Source organism: Triticum dicoccoides, chromosome 3A, assembly GCF_002162155.2.
Source record: "Triticum dicoccoides isolate Atlit2015 ecotype Zavitan chromosome 3A, WEW_v2.0, whole genome shotgun sequence".
Lineage (NCBI taxonomy): Eukaryota > Viridiplantae > Streptophyta > Magnoliopsida > Poales > Poaceae > Triticum > Triticum dicoccoides.
In genome coordinates, this window is record NC_041384.1 from 32,719,692 (window position 1) to 32,737,156 (window position 17,465).

At 52.5% G+C, this 17,465-nt stretch overlaps 2 protein-coding genes across 11 annotated transcripts; both read left to right on the plus strand.

The window, feature by feature from the left end:
* The first annotated feature begins 1,098 nt into the window (after positions 1-1,098).
* Positions 1,099-3,999, plus strand: LOC119266870 (cysteine-rich receptor-like protein kinase 6). 7 transcript variants are annotated; one of them, XM_037548149.1, is made up of 8 exons: positions 1,099-1,243; positions 1,458-1,622; positions 2,025-2,203; positions 2,288-2,555; positions 2,643-2,865; positions 2,966-3,113; positions 3,225-3,422; positions 3,621-3,999. In XM_037548149.1, exons 3-7 carry the CDS (start codon positions 2,060-2,062, stop codon positions 3,408-3,410), a joined length of 969 nt encoding a protein of 322 aa, XP_037404046.1. In that variant the 5' UTR covers positions 1,099-1,243; positions 1,458-1,622; positions 2,025-2,059; the 3' UTR covers positions 3,411-3,422; positions 3,621-3,999. The 7 variants fall into 7 exon arrangements, 6 of the variants coding, with proteins under 6 accessions (XP_037404046.1, XP_037404049.1, XP_037404047.1 ...); XR_005132176.1 differs by lacking the exon at positions 1,099-1,243 and having other exon boundaries at positions 1,282-1,622; positions 3,225-3,509; XM_037548152.1 differs by lacking the exon at positions 1,099-1,243 and having other exon boundaries at positions 1,282-1,622; positions 3,686-3,999.
* A 5,734-nt stretch (positions 4,000-9,733) lies between these two features.
* Positions 9,734-14,608, plus strand: LOC119266871 (protein NRT1/ PTR FAMILY 8.2-like). 4 transcript variants are annotated; one of them, XM_037548156.1, is made up of 3 exons: positions 9,734-9,838; positions 12,352-12,543; positions 12,645-14,608. In XM_037548156.1, exons 2-3 carry the CDS (start codon positions 12,432-12,434, stop codon positions 14,276-14,278), a joined length of 1,746 nt encoding a protein of 581 aa, XP_037404053.1. In that variant the 5' UTR covers positions 9,734-9,838; positions 12,352-12,431; the 3' UTR covers positions 14,279-14,608. The 4 variants fall into 4 exon arrangements, with proteins under 4 accessions (XP_037404053.1, XP_037404050.1, XP_037404051.1 ...); XM_037548153.1 differs by lacking the exon at positions 9,734-9,838 and adding an exon at positions 11,390-11,809; XM_037548154.1 differs by lacking the exon at positions 9,734-9,838 and adding an exon at positions 11,390-11,642.
* Positions 14,609-17,465: the final 2,857 nt, after the last annotated feature.

The following is a 17,465-nucleotide window of genomic DNA, read 5'->3' on the forward strand; positions in this document are numbered from 1 at the left end:
ATCGTTGAGGAGACTTCAGGCACTGTTGTGTTCGCTGGGCATGTGCTTGATCCTACCTAGGAAGAGTAGACTCCGGGCATGATCGAATTGTGCCGCATCACTTTTCAGTTTTGTAAGCATACTACAAAAATTATATGGAAATCACATGCGACTATATGTTTTGGTCTGAAATTTTATGTAATGCTATTTAGAGGTGTGTTCAGTGGCACTTTCGAAAGATGATAATTGCAGTGGCATTCATCTGAATCGGCAAAGTTGCAGTGGCATTTATCTGTTTAACATGGTACAATTGAAGATGTTAACATACACGCACATACACCTACCCTTATGAACGCACACAGCACACAACACCTCCAAGGTGCTGAACCCGCATAATATTTTAAGATAGACGAAGTCATCATAGACCTCTCCTAGTTGACGAAGACGTCATCTCTCCTACTAAAACATAGTACAAAAATTTGCCATGCTATAATCATAAATTTACCATGATATATAGCATAAAATTACCATGGTATAGAGATAACACAATTTCACAAATATAAAGAGAGAAAAGAACCCACATCTATGTCTGTTATGTGACTGGGCCTTGTCCGTGGACATATAGGAGGGGGTGTCAAAGTATGACATTGTGATCAAATTAGGGGAGTGAATGTTATTCTCCCAAGTTCAGCAATGTCCATGTTATGTTTCTTTGAAATACTTAGAGGAGTAAGAAAACGATTAGATTACTAGAGATCCAATTTTTTCTGCAGTCTTGTGAACATGAGCGTAAATTCCATCCATTTTTGTAATATTTCGGTTTGGAATGGTACGTGTGATGCATGGGGTTAGATGGCTGACTCCCCTATCGGTGTATGTGGACGTATCCGCGAATATTTTGCTGTGTTTAATTTGGGGTATGCTAAATTGGAAATACCCTAAGAACAACTCTAGCAGATGTTGCAAAGAGTTTACGGCTCCTCTTGAAACGAATTTATGGTGCCGCGGAATTGGGCGGAATAGGTGCTGCAAAACCGTACCACAAAAAAAATCATTTCCTCTTCCTTGCGTCAGGCAAGCCCGCCTCCCGTGCCCGATCCCAAAGGCCTTCCGCGCCCGCGCCCTCCGGACGGCCGCCTACTCTGGCGACACTCCGGCCGCCGCTGCCGAGCTCCCCCGCCTGCTCCGGCCAGCCTATACTGTGAATTTAGAGGTTTCACCACCCTTGCGCGGCATCTGCTGAAGTTGCTCTAAGAGCCTTGTGGTAGAGATTTGAAAACTTTTTTCTCTAGTCCTAGTCCAAAGCAAGGTGCAAGCATGGTTTACAGACAAATCATTTCTGTTATGTGTTGACCGTCGACGAAAGCTACAGCGTGGGAATATTTAAAGCAGAGATGCCGACATGATTTTGTGTGTGTGTATCCTTAAAGACGAGCATCGTAGGCCAGAGTCAAGTCAACTCATTCTTGTCTGCGCAGATCTCGTTGGCTTGGTTTCTACAAATCAAGCTGAGGCTAGCAGGGAAGCGATTCTTCTCTGGAGCCTCATCGTCCCCGGCCGTTTCCTTCTTCTTTTGGCTCTTCACAGCTGCTACTTCTAGAGAGGGAGGATTCGATTCCCCCCAAGTGTTCCATCTTCTCCAGGTCAGAGCTTTTTAGAAACTGAGAAGCTGCTTAGTTTCAGATGTTCTTACAGCAACCATGTATGTTTATAGCTTAGTATCCTAGAGATCGATCCATGCATGTTTAGACGCGAGGTCGGGTGCCGGCTCTATTGGTTAGGTTCTTCCTTGGATGCCAGCGGTCGGTGGTGGAGGCCAAGTCATGTCCGTTCCCCGCTCTCTGTTTTGTGGCTCCATGGCTGGCCGCTCTGTGGGCTGCTGACCGGCGGACGGCAGCGGGTGAGGGGAGACAGTGGTCTCTCCTCCGGTTGATGGCTTTATTAATTTGATGAAGTTGGGATGTTTGGCTTTTCTCTGAAATAGATCTGTCTTGCTCTGGTAAACAAGGATTTGTGACCATCCATACATAGCTTGTGCCTTGTAGCAGCTCAGCTCAAAACTTGTGCTCAATCATCAGAAATGGCGACGGGGGCTAGCGGAGGGCAGCCGAGCGTTCTGAGCACATTGCCCAAGGATCTGCCGCTAGATTTTCTGAAGACTATCACCGATCAGTTCTCACCAGAGCGTATACTTGGTACAGGCGCATTTGGAACTGTTTATATGGTAATATGGTCATGCGTGCCTTCACATTTTCGTGCCAATTAGATGCCAACATTTGCTGAAAATGTATTTTTTGAGCTTGAACAGGGGATTGCGCCAGACGGGCAAAAAATTGCGGTGAAGAAACTTGCCGAAAATACACCAATCGCGCGCGACAAAGTATTTACTAACGAGGTTCAGAATATTATGGCTCTGCAACTGCATCATGAGAATGTAGTAAAGTTGGTCGGCTACTGCCATGAAGCCCAAAAGAAAGTGGTGCAGAACAATGGAAGATATATTGTTGCAGACATTGTTGAAAGTTTACTCTGCTACGAGTACTTGCCGCAGGGGAACCTTCAGAAGAATCTTTTTGGTATATAATTTTTTTCCATTTTATTTTAAAACTGCTGGAAGTTATTATCTTTGAGTACTTACATTATGCAATGTTTCACTTGTTCAGAGGTATCCTGTGTAATGGATTGGGACACACGCTTCAGAATCATCAAGGGGATCTGCCAAGGTTTAGCCTTCCTACACAGCATTAACATTGTCCATATGGATCTTAAACCTGAGAATATACTGCTGGATGATAAGATGACTCCGAAAATTGCGGATTTCGGTCTCTCGAGGCTCTTTGGTCAAGAACAAACACGGATGAGAACACAAAATGTTGTTGGATCATAGTAAGTCAAACATCAAATCCATTAACATTTTGTTCCGTCTTTATGAAGTGAACTGCATTTTGTTCTCTCCAGCAATACTTACTAAAATCTTTGTTGTCAGTGGATACATAGCTCCAGAATATCTATACAGAGGCGAGATCTCCACCAAGTCAGACATATATAGTCTTGGCCTATTAATCTTGGAGACCACCACAGTTGAGAAAAATTGTTCCAACAACGAACCATCTGCGACGCAATTTATAAAAAGCGTAAGAGAAATTATTACTTGATTCTTGAAAGACTGGGGTATATATTTAGAAGCTCATGATACAATTGGTTTATATTATCTCCAAGAATCATAATTCTGGTTCTGTACGTAGGTACATGATAACTGGACGGATGAGCACATAGTGTCTCAGTGGCCACATCTTGATGGGGATCGCTTTCAGCAGATAAAAGTATGCATCAAAATTGGACTAGAATGTGTGGAGATCGATCGGCAGAAGAGACCTTCCATAGAAGAGATTGTCGATAGGCTCAACGGACTATGGTCAACTGGAAGTTGAATGCCATATGCGGTATGAAATTACCTGGGCACACAATGGCTTTCTATTGTTATGATTTTGTTAGCCCCCACCTCAATATAATATTGCTCAATGGCCCAGGTCCGAGTTCATTGTTAAAATGATTTTGTTTTATGAGATTGCAGAGGAAATTTTTTATTCCTCTAATAAAGGACAATCAATTCTGACTAACCTAACACTTAACATCTGCAGAACCATTTAGTTCGTGATGCATTTCAGCTGGTGGTAACATTCGTACACTATATATGGAACTTCAGATCTCCAGTTTCCACGGAGCATGAAACTTCGGTCTTTTCAGCAGAGATGTGGAAGATGGAACAACATGCTTCATTGTTGCTACAATGATTTTGAAATAATTCTTTCTGATGTGCGTCATTGTGGATCTTGTTTAAAATACTTTCTTTTACCCAACTACGTAGTTATTTCTTAATGTCAGTACCAATAAGAAAACGACTAGGCAGCGGCGCCCCAGGGCCGATTTCCCATGTGGCGTCATATTTCCTCTTCTCTCTTGCGTGTATGCAACAATATATTGGCATGACATCAACAATGATTTCTTTGATTTTGAATTTTTGAAAAGTTTCATCTCTCCGACCTATCTTGATTGATAATCCGGTTTCACCGTTGATTTCTTTCTGGTGAGAACTTTGAAACTAGATCACATGTTGGTATGTTTTGCCAACTTTTTTCTTCGTCGATACTTGTCAGGTTATGAGGCACTTGGTTGTCATATTAAATTAACTTGGTTGCCTGGTTGCAGAATGCCAGTGTCTACCACCAGAAGACTTGCTTCATGGTACTTGTGTGAGTTGATGACACTCTTTCCCTATTGTTAACACTTGAATATTCACTCTCGACCAGAGGGGGGGGGGGGTGAATGGATGAATATTCACTCTTTCCCGCCGCACGAATCTCAGCAATGGTGGTGTCGGTGACCTTGGAGGCCACCCACCTCCCCTTCACATCTGCATCGGCCATTGATGCGGGCGCGGAAGCTTGGGTGAAGCTGTGGGCTTGAGATTAGAAATGAGAAGGTTTGAGGATTTGGGCGCTCGATCAAGAGGAGAGCGTGGAGTTCGATTTACCCCCTTGCTCTTTATAAGCCAGCAAAAGGCGAAGCGTCCCTCTTCAGCGCCGTAAAAATTGCCACGTTTCGGCTTACCTTGCCGTTGTGGCCGCATGGCGAGAAGCAGTTGATTGATGATATCCCCCAAAATGTGGGGCACGATCTCTGTTTTGATACGACGTGCTAGTAAGAAGTTTGCCTCGAACCACGATTCAAATAAGTAATGGCTGACGTATGTCGTGTCAGGGTTGGTGACGCTTCAGTAAAAGGCTGTCAATAACTGACCCCGAGTTCACCTGCGCTGCTAGTCTTCGGGACTAAGCAAGCTTTGTACTTTGGATGAACACTAGTACGCCTTGAGCAGCACATGACTGGACTTACTTGGGCCTCTACCAAGGGGATCCATTAAGAGGACTCACGAAGCATTATACCCGTCCGAAGATGTGGAACTTGCCTGCTAAGCCGAAGACATTGTCCGAGGAAGATTGTCAACCATGGCTTCGAAGACAAGTTCGGAGGCTGCTGATGGTGTCTTGGATTAGGGGGTCCTAGCCAAGCCGGGCTAAAGTATGGGCCGGACTACCAGCCCGTTGAGAAAGCAAGACTCCGGGGGCTCTCGAAGTACGGCGACCGAAGACTTGGCATGTACTTCGAGCATATTTAGATTCGACATGTGGATCCTTAGATAGTAACCGACCATATATAACCTTAGCTACCCCCTGGTGTCTATATAACCAGGAGGTTTAGTCCGTAGAGGCGAATCCATCCATACACCCATTCATCAAACCTAGGGTTTAGACCACAACTTACGATCTCGAGGTAGATCAACTCTGTACTTCGATACCTTCATGATATAAACAAGAGTAGGACATAGAGTTTTACCTCCATCCAGAGGGCCCAAACCTGGGTAAATCCCTTGTGTGTTCTTCTCCTGTTACCCATCGATCCAATCTAACAGCTCGGGCCCCCTACCCGAGATCTTTCGTTTTTGACACCGACACTGTCCTTGTACGTTTGGGTCACCTTGCTTTATGACTAATCATGTCAACCCGAGTCCTCTGTCATATGAATGCTAGCATCACAATCATTACGTGGGCCAAAAGATGCAAACGGTCCCGTCCAAGATAAAAGCGGCAGCTGTGGGTTAACGTGCGTGAGGCCGTGAAGTGACATGGTGTGTTATATGCTAGATTGGTGTGACTAAGGATCGGGGTCCCGACAATGGAGCAGATCTGAGCCACTAGATTCCGGAGGAAATCCGCGGCGTTGTCCCCACCCCCGCCATCGGGTGGAAACCGGCGGCGGCGGTGAGAGCGAGCCGCGTAGGGAGGCTCCGAGGCTCACAACCGCGGTGGCGCGTGGGTCTGCGCGGTGGAGCGGCTGGAAGTGCGGGGGCTTTGGTGGTGGGGAGGGAGCGAGCATCGTCTATCGCATGTCGCCTCGGGCCTTTGCCCCAAAGCACTCCCTTTCAACCTTCAGGATTTCGTCAACAACAAAAGAAAAATTATGCTTTTTTTGCGAGAAAAAGAAGAAAAATGATGCTGACGGCTGGGAAAAAGAAAAGGCGCAAGCGAATTGGTGAAATTATGCGATGATGATCGATGCAGTAGCTCGCTTAGGGCATCTTCAGCCGCGCCCCAGGAAGGCATCCCCAGGCGTTTTTTTTGTGCCGGCGCCGAAAAATCGGCCCAATCGCGCCCCCAGGAGCCCGATTTTCGCCGGCCTTGGCCGAAAACAGCGTCGGCGGACCCAGGCCGAACCCGGCGCGCTGGGGGCGCCCGGGGGCGCCGAGGCGAACCGTTTTGGCGCGAAACAGCCGCGGGCCCGCCGCGTCAGGGACACGGCTCTCTTCTCGCCCCTTCGTCGTCCTCATCGCCTCGTTTCCCGCGGCGAATCGATGCCAAAGCTGCCGCGCGCCGTGCCGGTCAGCCTGCGCCATTGATGCCTCACGGGCGGCGCAGTGAAGACCGGATGACGCGCGTCCCTCACCCTCCTTCGCCCGCCACACGTACACACGGCGGCACGCGCACGGGCGGCGCCTCGGCCTATATAAGACGCGCACCAGCGCACTCGGCGACTCGCACTCTCTCGCCGTCGTCATTCCTCCCTCTCCTCTCTCTCGCCGTCTCCAGTTTATCACACCCATGCCCGAGCGCTTCCCAGGCGACCGCGCGGCGGCGAACGGCTTCGGCCGCCGCCATGTTCACGAGGACGAGGCTCGCCTCCTTTTCGAGGCCGAGTACCCGGTCCCGCTGGACATGCGGGTGCCCGGGGCGTGGAGGATCAGCGCCGGCGGCGTGCCGGTGCCCCCGATACCCACCGGCGCGGCGCGGCGTGCGGAGATCGCACGCATCCGCTCGTCCCTGCCGCGTGCGGCGAGGGAGGGGCCACGATACGTCCCCGACAGCCCGCTCTGGGAGCCCTGTTTTCGCCGCCGTCACGCCGAGCAGCTCGAGGCCACCAACGGCGTCGTGCGCTCCGGCAGGCTCAACGCCGTCGGCCGGCGTCGGTGGTGGGGCGTGCCCGGGCGCACGTTGGAGGTCGTCCTCGAGTACATCGAGGGCGGCAACACGCCGCGCCTCGAGTACCCCGCTCCCCCGTCCTTCTCACGCCGCCGGGGAAGCTCCTGGACGCCGAGGCGCATGGTGACCTGGGGGTCCTCCTCCTCGTCCGGCGGCTCTCCCTGCCTCCACCTCCGCCCCGTCAAGCCGGAGCCCCAGGGCACGCCTGTCAGCGCGCGCACCCACCGCTCCGGCTTCCGCATCGGCGACAACGCCTCCCCCATCGGCCGCTTCGTCCTCGTCGAGCCCAAGTCGGAGCCCGGCCTCCCCGCGGAGTACGAGGAGATAGCCTGGCGCGGCTTCTCCGACGAGGACGCCCTGCGGTGGGCGCGGGTCGACTACCTCCGCGACGAGATGGTCCGGCAGCGCCGGGCCCTGGAGGAGATCGCCGCCCGCAAGCGTGGGCGCGAGGACGAGCACGGCATCGTGGTCCTCGACAGTGACGGCGACGCCGCCGCCCTTGGACCGTCCAACCCGCCGCGCCAACCGGGGGAGGGATGCAGCAGGGATGGCGGAGGCGTAGGCGGGGGCGACGACGACGACGACGACGACGACGACGGCGGCGGTGACTACACACGGTTCTACAGTCTCCTCGGCATGTAGAACCGCGTGGGCGGGCGGCGAAGGAGACGGCGGGGTAGCCCGCGGTAGTTTTTCATTTTTTTGTAAAATATATTTAAATTTGAACGAACTCGTCCGTGTTTGCGTTGTGTTTGCACCGAATTTGAACACTTTAAAAACCCGTGGAGGGCCGCGAGTGGGGGGCATCACGCCCCCAGTGCGCGGTTTAGCGCCGGTGCGCCCCAGAGGGCGATTTTTTGCCCCTCCTGAAAGGCCAACGGCTGGAGATGCCCCTAGCTATGCTAGCATGCTCCGTCAACGGCTAAAGAATGGTGGCCGGAATCTTTGTGGTTGTGCATGAGAGAGCGTGCCATGCATTGCATGCCGTAGCAGTACAGTCGCGTGCCACGAGGCGAACGCCACTAGGAGTCCGTATGCCAGGCGCCCGTGCGCATGGATATGGATTGGAATTGGGTCCGAAACCACGGCCAGATGCATGCGTGCGTATACGCTGCTGCGTCTGTAATTTTATGTACAGTACAAACCGTGTCCGTGTGTACGCGATGGCCCGCGCGTCGTGGATCGCGTGGAAGGATTTCCTTTTTGTCTTTCCACTAGCCGATCCGCCCAATCGCCGTCGCTGGATCATGCATAGTGGGAGTAACATAGGTAGTAACATAAATGCCACATAAGCAAAATTGGTGATGTAGCAAGTAGTTAATGAGGAGAGAGACAAATAGAGTAACATAATATGTTACCATCACATAGCGGTTTCCAATGCATAATGAGTCTACAAAGTAATAAATGAAGGTAATTATGTTACCACACCTATGACACTACTCACTATGAAGGTAGTAACATAGACTAGTAACATATGTATGTTACTAGTCTAAGTTACTCTCCACTATGACCAGCCTGAGGAGCCGAGGAGGAAGATTGGGTGCTCACACCAAGGAGAAATCAATACTAGTACTAGTAAAACGGCGCCGTAGACCTCACGCCCATCCGTCCGTGTACGTAACAGCTAGGATCCCCTATCTACGTCCAGTAGCAGTGTACTCTACCAATCAATCAAACCGAACCGAACCGGAAACGAATGGGCTGCGCGTTCACTTTTGGGTGGTTTGGTTTCCATGGCTGTCATGTCATTCCCAGGGTTATTTGGACTCGGCTCCCCTGACGTACTGCAGGGAGCAGTTGGGTCACTGACAGGTGGGCCCGATGCCCACCTGTCAGTGGCCCAATTGCGCCCTGCAGTACGTCAGAGGAGCCTCGTCCGGGTTATTTACATGCGGTGTATGTCTGCTTCTGCCCGTTTGGTTAGTGGTTAGTTGGGCAAGTGTCCTGACCTGAGCTATCTATAAATACGGGCGGGTCAAAGCAGCAGCCTCCAAAGGTGGCTGTGGCTCACACACACACACACACACACGCAGAGACAAGAGACAAGAGACAGCGAGTCAGACCAGGCCATAGGGAATCCCGCGCGCGGGGCGGGCGACGACCGAGGCGGAGATCCCTTCCGGCCGGCCGCCGCCGCTCGTCGACACCGACCAACATAGGTACGTCCGCCGATGGCCGCGGCGGGGCTCCTCCCCCCTCCCCCTGCATGCATGCAGTCCCATGGCTGGCTACATCCCATCTCTGAATTAATCACTGCATCTTCTATCAGGGTGTCTTTCTTTCTGTGGTCTGTCTGTAACAGAGATATATCGGGACAACGGGAAAATATTATTAGTTGCGTGTGCGTGGTTTTGTTCCCGGGAGGTCAATGTGACGGACACCGGGACACGGACTACTCACACTCATAGCCATAGGTCATCCATCTCCAATCACTCAATCGACCAATAATTAAGCAAGTGTCATGTGAAGACGCGATATGCAATCGAAGGGGACCTGCTGCATCGTCACGTTTCTGGGCCGGAGCTTGGGAGTCCACGGCACGGCACGGAGACGCAGAGCCATGGTGGGCATGCATAAAGCATGTGTCGTTGTGGCGGTGGGAAACCAGCGAGAGAGCGAGCGAGCAACCAAGCACGCATGCTCTCTTGCTGTCTCTGGCTATAAATACCGGCCGGGTGGGAGCAGGAGCCTCCAAAGCCAAAGCCAAAGCCAAACACATTGGTCTCTCACACAAACACATTGGTCGCGCACGCACACGGGAGCGGGCGGGCGAGGGAGGGAGTTCGGAGGACAGCCACAGAGCGGGGGGCCGTCGCGCCAAGGTACGTATATATATACTAGTATAACTGGTACAGATTTCCCCTCCGCCTTCTAGAGAGAGATCCGCCGTTGAAAGGTGGGTGATTCAGATTCAGATTCAGATACTTGTGGTGTGGTGTTCAAACATGCCTGCCAAAACTCGAGTCAGACAGCACGGGCGTCTTCCTCACGTCCGGCTCGCACCCCCCGCCTTGCATAAACTCCTTTCCGGCGTCACCCGCAAAAAAAAAAAAACTCCTTTCTGGCGGCAAATATACCCAATTAATCTACTCCGTCATAGTACAGCTACCAGTAGTAATTAAGTACCACGCGTAATAAAATGGCAGCTCCAGCCAATACAGTAGACCGGTGTCCTTGCCCTTTGTAGACAGACAGGAGCTGATTGATTGCGTGTTTGACAGTAGAGTAGTACGTAATTAATTGGCTGGTTTGACCCAGAGATTCCTTCCTTCCTGTCAAGACCATGTATCAACGGAATTGTATAGTTTTCTATACCAAGGTCAGTGTCACTGGCTCACTCATAGTACGCCATCCACCCAAACCAAACCAAAGCAATCAGTAATGTGAACTCACTGTCCTTGGCAACCCGTCATGTGCATATCATTATCAATAACCCGCCCCCTATTCCTTGCTCCGTCACGTCGGCCGGTCTCCTTGTCGACGGACCTCAACGTCTTTGGACGTCTTGATTACCGTGTGATGATAGAGAAAATATTTTTTTCTACTTTAAAGTGCATTGGGAAGATAGAAATACATTTTTTTTGGACAAATTTTAAAGCTAGATGTACACTTTTCACCGGACATAAGGAAGCAACAATGCGGCATTATCTGATCTTGAGAGACACCTTTCACTTTCACATGCTTGGTTGCAACATACTACCACAGTCATACGTAGTACTTATAAAGTAGTACAAAGTTTTTTTTACAATAATAGAAAGTGTAAAGTTAGTAAGAGTACTACAATACCCGCGGACTGAAGACTGAATGGCCAAGAACAAGAATATAGGACCTGGAAGTGAAATGATAGGCTGGCCCATGCTTAGAGCATCTCCAACAGGCGCCTAAAAAGAGCTTCGCGCGCTAAAAAGTTGTTTTTCTGGGCGCCGAACAACTTCAACAGAAGTTGTAAAATTATGCGCGCGCTAAAAACTTTTGGGCACGCGCTGAAAAACGCCATCGCGCGTATCATATTTTGCGCTCTGGATTGGGCGCGCTTCACAATTTACACTGCGTGCTTTTTTGGGTGCACGGTTTTGGGCATCTGCTAAAGCAATGTTGGTCCCGGCGCACTAAAAGTGCTACAATGACAGTATAAATTTTTTTGGGCGGCCGTTGGAGATGCTGTTATGAATGCATTCATATGGACCAGTAGTAGCGTCGTCTCTCTTTCCCGCAAAAAAAAGTTTCATCATCTCTCTCATCCACGAGAGTAGGCAGAGTGCCTGCCGCTTAAACAAGTCAATAACAATGATTTTAGCGAGGAAGATGCTCTCCCTCCTTTGATTATAAAAAAAACTCCTCACTCGTTTTGCTCCGAGGATGATTCCCCACACCACCACGCTGCCACCAGGCACCCCACCCCAAGAGGGAAGATTGATCGGATCAGTATTCGTGGCTGGCTGGCTGGCCACCTCTGTCCGCCACCAGTTTCAGCTCCCGCACAGGCACAGGCACGGCACATGTTGGCCGTCCTCTCCTCTGTGATGCAGCCAGCCACATGAGCCGCCATTGTTTCTCGACGGAGAAGAACCCACGCGCAGCCAAAGCACCCGTCGTCTCTCTTTCTTTCTAGTCGTGGAAAAGTAGGTAGGTGGCGGTCCTTTGCCGTCCTCTCCCCATCCTAGCTAGAGCTAGAGCTAGAGCTAGAGCTCGCTCGAGATATCTGACTTCTCCTTTGCCTTGCCCGCCGTTGTTGATGTTCATCTTGCCCGGCTCGCGTCATCTTCCGATGGATGCCACAGCGGTCTGAGCAGGTGTATGTACTAGTTCCAACGGGAATCCCTCCCTCTTTCTTCCCGATTCTTTCTCCCGCGCCCGTCCGTGAATGAATCCCGTGATTTGATTCTTCCATGCCTTGGATTGGATGGATGAATGAATTTGTGCTGAATCTGGTGACTGCCTGCTTCACTTTGGGCGGCCTGTTGCTTCAGATTGAGAGGCTCTGCAGTGCTCATGAGAGAGACTCCTACGCATGCAGCCTCTACTTCTGCAAATCCCCGTTGGAGCATCGGTTCTGCAGTGGCTGCAACTCGATTTGGGTTCTTAAAGCTGAGCCGGCCGCGTCTTACTAGTTTCTGCTCTGATGATAGTCTGTCTTTTTCTCTTTTGAGGGGTGATGATAGTCGTCTGTCTGTTTCTGTTTGTTCTTGATTTGCAATTCCCATTTCTTTGAGATTTTATTATCCAAAAGCATGTGGCTCTTCTTGCTAAGATTCATCACAAGTTCCACCCTTAATTACTGTCAATAATAAATCTTCACCACCCTATTAATCACTGTCAATAAAAACACTTGCAGGAAGCAGCAGTTCCTCTGAGCCGCTGCCGCTGCAGTGCCTAGTCTGACTGAGCGGCGAGAAAGAAGCAAGGCCAGCAGCCATGGGGGAGGTCGCGGCGGAGATGTACACCCAGGATGGCACCGTCGACATCAAGGGCAACCCGGCCCTCAAGAAGGACACCGGCAACTGGCGCGCATGCCCCTACATCCTCGGTACACACGCGCACGACTCCATTGCTGCTCTGTTTTCATGCTCTGCTTCGGTTCATCGCGCTCATGGCGTCAAGGTGTTTGATTGATCGGGTTGCATGCAGCGAACGAGTGCTGCGAGCGGCTGGCTTACTATGGCATGAGCACCAACCTGGTCAACTTCATGAAGGACCGGATGGGCATGGCCAACGCCGCCGCCGCCAACAACGTCACCAACTGGGGCGGCACCTGCTACATCACGCCGCTCATCGGCGCCTTCCTCGCCGACGCCTACCTCGGCCGCTTCTGGACCATCGCCTCCTTCATGATCATCTACATCTTCGGCCTCGGCCTGCTCACCATGGCCACCTCCGTGCACGGCCTCGTGCCGACCTGCGCCGCCAAGGGCGTCTGCGACCCCACGCCGGGCCAGTCGGCGGCCGTCTTCATCGCGCTCTACCTCATCGCGCTCGGCACCGGCGGGATCAAGCCCTGCGTGTCGTCGTTCGGGGCGGACCAGTTCGACGAGCACGACGACGTGGAGCGCAAGAGCAAGAGCTCCTTCTTCAACTGGTTCTACTTCTCCATCAACATCGGCGCGCTGGTGGCCTCGTCCGTGCTCGTGTACGTGCAGACGCATGTCGGCTGGAGCTGGGGCTTCGGCATCCCCGCCGTCGTCATGGCCATCGCCGTCGGCAGCTTCTTCGTCGGCACGCCGCTCTACAGGCACCAGCGCCCCGGCGGCAGCCCGCTCACCCGCATCGCGCAGGTGCTCGTCGCCGCCACGCGCAAGCTCGGCGTCACCGTCGACGGGTCGGCGCTGTACGAGACCGCGGACAGGGAGTCCGGCATCGAGGGGAGCCGCAAGCTGGAGCACACTGAGCAGTTGAGGTTCCTCGACAAGGCGGCCGTCGAGACGCAGGCGGACAAGACGGCGGCCACCGGGCCGTCGCCGTGGCGGCTGTGCACCGTGACGCAGGTGGAGGAGCTCAAGAGCGTGGTGCGGCTGCTGCCCATCTGGGCGAGCGGCATCGTCTTCGCCACGGTGTATGGGCAGATGAGCACCATGTTTGTGCTCCAGGGAAACACCCTGGACGCCTCCATTGGGCCCAAGTTCAAGATCCCCTCCGCCTCGCTCTCCATCTTCGACACCCTCAGTGTCATCGCCTGGGTGCCCGTCTACGACCGCCTCCTCGTCCCCGCCGTGCGCTCCGTCACCGGCCGGCCCCGCGGCTTCACGCAGCTCCAGCGCATGGGCATCGGCCTCGTCGTCTCCATGTTCGCCATGCTCGCCGCCGGCGTGCTCGAGCTCGTCCGCCTCCGCACCATCGCGCAGCGCGGCCTCTACGGCGAGAAGGACGTGGTGCCCATCTCCATCTTCTGGCAGGTGCCGCAGTACTTCATCATCGGCGCCGCCGAGGTCTTCACCTTCGTGGGCCAGCTCGAGTTCTTCTACGACCAGGCGCCCGACGCCATGAGGAGCATGTGCTCCGCGCTCTCCCTCACCACCGTCGCGCTCGGGAACTACCTCAGCACGCTGCTCGTCACCGTCGTGGCCAAGCTCACCACCAGGGGAGGCAAGCAAGGGTGGATCCCCGACAACCTCAACGTCGGCCACCTCGACTACTTCTTCTGGCTGCTCGCCGCGCTCAGCCTCCTCAACTTCGCCGTCTACCTCCTCATCGCCAGCTGGTACACCTACAAGAAGACCGCCGGAGATGACACAGACGCCAAAGCCAAAGGAGGCGCTGATGATTGATGCAAGAGCTGCAAATGACCAGTGAGTGAGTGACTCTGCCTGGGGTTGGTGTATGAATGTTGAAAGAGGAAGAAGAAAGCAAGGATTGAGACTTCAGAGTTCAGATAGGTGAAATTAAGGGAGGACAATGAAATGCATGGTGTGATTTGTGACTTGAAGATTCAAGAGTGTTGCCTTGTTGATTAATATACTAGTGTCTTGGAAAAATCTGTCAGAAAAAGGTTCAGATGTTATGTACTGCTCCCTCCTTAAAGAAACATAAAGCCTTTAGATTACTAAAATAGCTATCTAAACGTTTTTATATTTCTTTATAGAGGGAGTACTTTATTAGTTTGGCGTGCAATGCGACCCAAAGTTTCTACAGAGATGAGTAGAGATATTATAAGAGTTTTAACTTTTTTTACAGCATGGTTCATAAATGTCACTGAGGGAGTCCTGGATTAGGGGTGTTCGGGTAGCCGGACTATACCTTCAGCCGGACTCCTGGACTATGAAGATACAAGATTGAAGAGTTCGTCCCCTGCCCGGATGGGACTTCTCTTAGCGTGGAAGGCAAGCTTGGCGATGCGGATATTCAAGATCTCCCACCATTGTAACCGACTCTATGTAACCTTAACCCTATCCGGTGTCTATATAAACCGGAGGGTTGTAGTCCGTAGGACATCAACTCCATATACAACAATCATACCATAGGCTAGCTTCTAGGGTTTAGCCTCCTTGATCTCGCGGTAGATCTACTCTTGTACTACCCATATCATCAATATTAATCAAGCAGGACGTAGGGTTTTACCTCCATCGAGAGGGCCCGAACCTGGGTAAAACATCGTGTTCCCTGCCTCCTGTTACCATCCGGCCTAGACGCACAGTTCGGGACCCCCTACCCGAGATTCGCCGGTTTTGACACCGACATTGGTGTTTTCATTGAGAGTTCCTCTGTGTCGTCGCCTTTAGGCCCGATGGCTCCTTCGATCATCAACAACAATACGGTCCAGGGTGAGACCTTTCTCCCCGGACAGATCTTCGTCTTCGGCGGCTTCGCTCTGCGGGCCAATTCGCTTGGCCACTTGGAGCAGATCGAAAGCTACGCCCCTGGCCATCAAGTCAGGTTTGGAAGCTTAAACTACACGGCTGACATCCGCGGAGACTTGATCTTCGACGGGTTCGAGCCATGGCCAAGCGCGCCGCACTATCTCGAGGGGCATGATCTAGCTCTGCCTCCGGACAGTGTCCTGGAGGCCACACACACATCGGTTCCGACCCCTAACTCGGAGCCTATTGCGCCAATCGAGGACGAGCGGTTGGACGTCACCTCGGGGGCTGCGATCTCAAAGGCGACCGAGCCGAACGCTAGCCGCACACTCTGCACGACCCGTGACTCCGAGGATCCGGACTCCTCCCCGGACTCCGAACCCCCCGCGCCCCTGCCAATCGAATCCGATTGGGCGCTGATAATGGAGTTCAACCGCCGCAGACATCTTTCAGCACTCGCCTTTTGGCGATATCCTGAATTCTCTTAAGTCTCTCTCTTTATCAGGAGAGCCCTGGCCGAACTACGGTCAGCGAGGGTGGGATACAGACGATGAAGAAATTCAAAGCCCACCCACCACCCACTTTGTAGCCACTGTCGACGATTTAACCGACATGCTTGACTTCGGCTCCGAAGACATCGACGGCATGGACGACGATGTAGGAGACGAACAGGAACCAACACCTGTAGGGCGCTGGAAGGCCACCTCGTCATATGACATATATATGGTGGACACTCCAAAAGATGGAGACGGCGATGGAACAGTGGGAGATGACACCTCCAAGAAACAGCCAAAGCGCCGGCGCCAGCGGCGCCGCTCTAAATCCCGCCAAAGCAAAAACGGTGATTCCGGCATGGGAGATAATACTACCCCGGATAGCGCCGAAGAACACTCACCTCAGCAAGATTCGGCACAGGAAGATGGAGAAGCCAGCCCTCATGAGGGAGCGGCAAACCGAGAGGTCGAGGATGATAACTACATGCCTCCCTCCGAAGACGAGGCAAGCCTCGATGACGACGAATTCGTCATACCATCAGACCCCGCCGAACAAGAGCGTTTTAAATGCAGGCTTTTAGCCACGGCAAGCAGCCTCAAGAAAAAAGCAGCAACAACTTAGAGCTGCCCAAGATTTGCTAGCTGACAGATGGACTGAAGTCCTTGCGGCCGAAGAGTATGAACTCGAACGCCCCTCCAAGAGTTACCCAAAGCGCAGGCCGCTACCCCGATCAGAGGAGGAAGCACCTACATCACCAGCGCATGACATGGCAGACCGGCCACCTCGCGGCCGCGACAGAGAGGCCTCTCGGCTCTCCACCCAAGCCATGCCCCGACGCCGCTCAACTAAGGCACGGGAAAATGCGCCAGACCTGCGAGACGTACTGGAGGATAAGGCAAGACAAACAAGATCGATCTACGGATCGCGCAGGCGCCCTACGGCACGTGATGATGATCTTCACTCCGGATACAACAAATCCGGCCGGGCCGAACACAACAGACATAGCTCTTCCGAGCTGCGTCGTGATATAGCCCAATACAGAGGCGCCGCACACCCGCTATGCTTCACGAATGACGTAATGGATCATAAAATCCCAGAGGGTTTCAAACCCGTAAACATCGAATCATACGATGTCACAACAGATCCGACGATATGGATCGAGGATTATCTCCTTCACATCCACATGGCACGCGGCGATGATCTACACGCCATCAAATACCTCCCGCTCAAACTTAAAGGACCGGCCCGACATTGGCTTAACAGCTTGCCAGCAGACTCAATCGGTTCTTGGGAGGACCTGGAAGCCGCATTCCTTGACAACTTCCAGGGCACTTACGTGCGACCACCGGATGCCGATGACTTAAGCCACATAATTCAGCAGCAAGAGGAATCGGCCAGACAATTCTGGACACGATTCCTAACAAAGAAAAACCAGATAGTCGACTGTCCGGACGTAGAGGCTCTAGCAGCCTTCAAGCATAACATCCACGACGAATGGATTGCCCGACACCTGGGACAGGAAAAGCCGAAATCTATGGCAGCCCTCACGACACTCATGACCCGCTTTTGCGCGGGAGAAGACAGCTGGCTAGCTCGCAGTAACAACTTAACAAAGAACCCTGGTAATTCGGATACCAAGGACAAAAGTGGCAGGACACGTCGG